Source organism: Numida meleagris, unplaced genomic scaffold (genome assembly GCF_002078875.1).
Source record: "Numida meleagris isolate 19003 breed g44 Domestic line unplaced genomic scaffold, NumMel1.0 unplaced_Scaffold327, whole genome shotgun sequence".
In the NCBI taxonomy this organism is placed as follows: domain Eukaryota; kingdom Metazoa; phylum Chordata; class Aves; order Galliformes; family Numididae; genus Numida; species Numida meleagris.
Genome location: NW_018364557.1, coordinates 85300 through 87338, shown reverse-complemented (window position 1 = coordinate 87338; position 2039 = coordinate 85300). Strand labels below are relative to the sequence as shown.

The following is a 2039-nucleotide window of genomic DNA, read 5'->3' as shown; positions in this document are numbered from 1 at the left end:
AGGGGAAGTTAAGCACATCTGGGATGCGTGTCGGCCATGTCATGGATGGGAACCTGCTCCTGGAGAAGCCTGGTGCAGTGAAGCCATTCCATGCAGTGCTGAGAGACCCCAGCTTCTCACCCATGGGTGTCATCTTGCTTTCAGCCTCATTCCCCTTCATCCCTGTGCACTCCCTCGTGCTGTTCTATCGCGTTATCAGGGCTGCAGACATCACCCTTCACCTCTACCTCATCCCCAACAATCATGGCCTGGAAAAGGTGAGCGTGGCTCTGACTCATTCAGTTTTGTAGTTCCCAAGATGGTCACGTTCCCACAGTCAAGAGATGGGTTCCTCCATGAAGAAACTGGGTTCATGCAGCGCAAGCAAGGCCTCTGGCAAAGAGGCTCCCATGAGGCACTGTTGGGATCCTGCTCTCCTCATCTCCTTGTAGCTCTTCCTCCTCACTTTGTCTCCTTGCCCTCCTCTTGTCTCTGCCATCACCATTTCTCTGCGCAGTCACCATACAATGGTTTTGCAGGCGGTGGACAAGGACGAGAAGAGACGGGGCCATTCATTCCTGGTGGACAAACCTCCCCACACCTCCCGGCCACTCAAGTTTAACACATGGTACCATGTGTCCAGTTCCTCCAAGGCAGAGATAAACCCTCAAGTAGGTTGGACCTTTCCCCTCCTGATCACCATGAGGGATGGCCTCACCTTGACACACCAACCTGCTTCTGCCAGGAGCTGAAATTCGTCTACCTGACGTCGGACAGCCGTCAGCTCTACACCGAGATCTACACCAAAGACCTGCAGGAGGGAATGCAGCTCACCTTGACAAAGTCATCCCAGAAAGGCAAAATGGAGCACAGCCCTCTCTGGGCCACCTTCCTGAGAGCAAGTAAGGAAGGCACAACGGAGCTCCAGGTTTGGTGAGGTCTTGAGGATTGATACAAGTTTGGGAAGGGAGCAGGGGGTGCAAACATCTCGCACCTCCTGTCTTCAATCCATGTCCTCCTTTCTCCTTCTTGCTCTCCTCCAGGAGACATCGAGTCACCAGCTGCCCTTTCCACATCCTTGTGCACAGGTTTGCTCATCCATGACGGAGAGTGGGTTTGGCCTGGAGGTCCATGTCTTTCTCCATCCAAAGTGGAGAGAGGGTTTCCTTGCTCACTGCCACATTCGTGAGGAAGTGCGTACATCCCAGTCCAGCATCCAGTCCAGTGGGACAGCACGAGGTCACAAGACACATCCCCAAAATGCTGCCCATGGCTTTCCAAAGGACCTGATTCTTCCCGCTCCCCAACCCTGCAGATCCATCACTCATGGAGCACCAGCCATCCTCTTCTCTCCATGCCTTTTTCCTCACAAGCATGCCCCAGAGAGCCACGAGAGGAAGGCCATGAGGGCACAATGCCAAAGCAAACAGAAGGCCTTCAGAAACCTAGACAGAGATTGAGATGAGGAGGACCAGGATGAGTTTTACCATGAGGTTGTGAAACTCTCTCTCCTTGCACAAAGACTTGCGTGAGGCGGGAGACATGAGATGCCATGCTAATATCTAACAGAAACAGAGATAATGGTCCTTCAGTCCTAGCGCAGGTGGGATGTCTCCTGCTGAGCATTAGCACCCAACCATTCATCTTTCTGCTGTACCAGGGCTGCATTTTGTGGAGCAACACCGAGAACAGCTGATTCAACGCGTGACATACTGTCCAGGAACAGGGACATCCATCTTAGGCAGGTTCTGAGAGAGCATGGCCCATGGAGGAACTTGGGAGGATGGGTCTTTTGATGGGCTCTAAATGACTCAGAGATCCCTGAGTTTTTTACAGTGTCTAATTGGGTCCTTGGTTTCATCTTTGCTGGGTGTGCCCATTATGGGTATGGAAGATTCTAGATTTGGAACAAGATAGCTGCTGTCTCATTAAAATCTCTGATGGGTATATTTTTTCAATGCAGTTTGCTCTTAGTGAGCCTAAAGATCACTTTCAGGGCAATTTCCATTCCACGTTGACACCAGCCCATTATCACATTTGACAGACTTGTGGCTAGACTG

General features: G+C 51.6%; 1 protein-coding gene across 2 annotated transcripts; it reads left to right on the top strand.

Annotated features, from left to right (window-relative positions):
• Positions 1-6: 6 nt before the first annotated feature.
• On the top strand, positions 7-1677 carry LOC110391236 (NACHT, LRR and PYD domains-containing protein 1b allele 2-like). 2 transcript variants are annotated; one of them, XM_021383047.1, is made up of 4 exons: positions 7-257; positions 519-654; positions 725-881; positions 1023-1677. In XM_021383047.1, the coding sequence occupies exons 1-4, from the start codon at positions 24-26 to the stop codon at positions 1081-1083; spliced, it is 588 nt and encodes a 195-aa protein (XP_021238722.1). In that variant the 5' UTR covers positions 7-23; the 3' UTR covers positions 1084-1677. The 2 variants fall into 2 exon arrangements, with proteins under 2 accessions (XP_021238722.1, XP_021238721.1); XM_021383046.1 differs by having other exon boundaries at positions 519-650; positions 1023-1675.
• Positions 1678-2039: the final 362 nt, after the last annotated feature.

Bases quoted from the DNA above. Each gene is read 5' to 3' on its own strand.
- LOC110391236 (XM_021383046.1), top strand. From the start codon at position 24: ATGCGTGTCGGCCATGTCATGGATGGGAACCTGCTCCTGGAGAAGCCT. The intron at 651-724 runs GTAGGTTGGACC...TGCTTCTGCCAG, and splicing joins AGGCAGAGATAAACCCTCAA to GAGCTGAAATTCGTCTACCT. The intron at 882-1,022 runs GTAAGGAAGGCA...GCTCTCCTCCAG, and splicing joins GGCCACCTTCCTGAGAGCAA to GAGACATCGAGTCACCAGCT.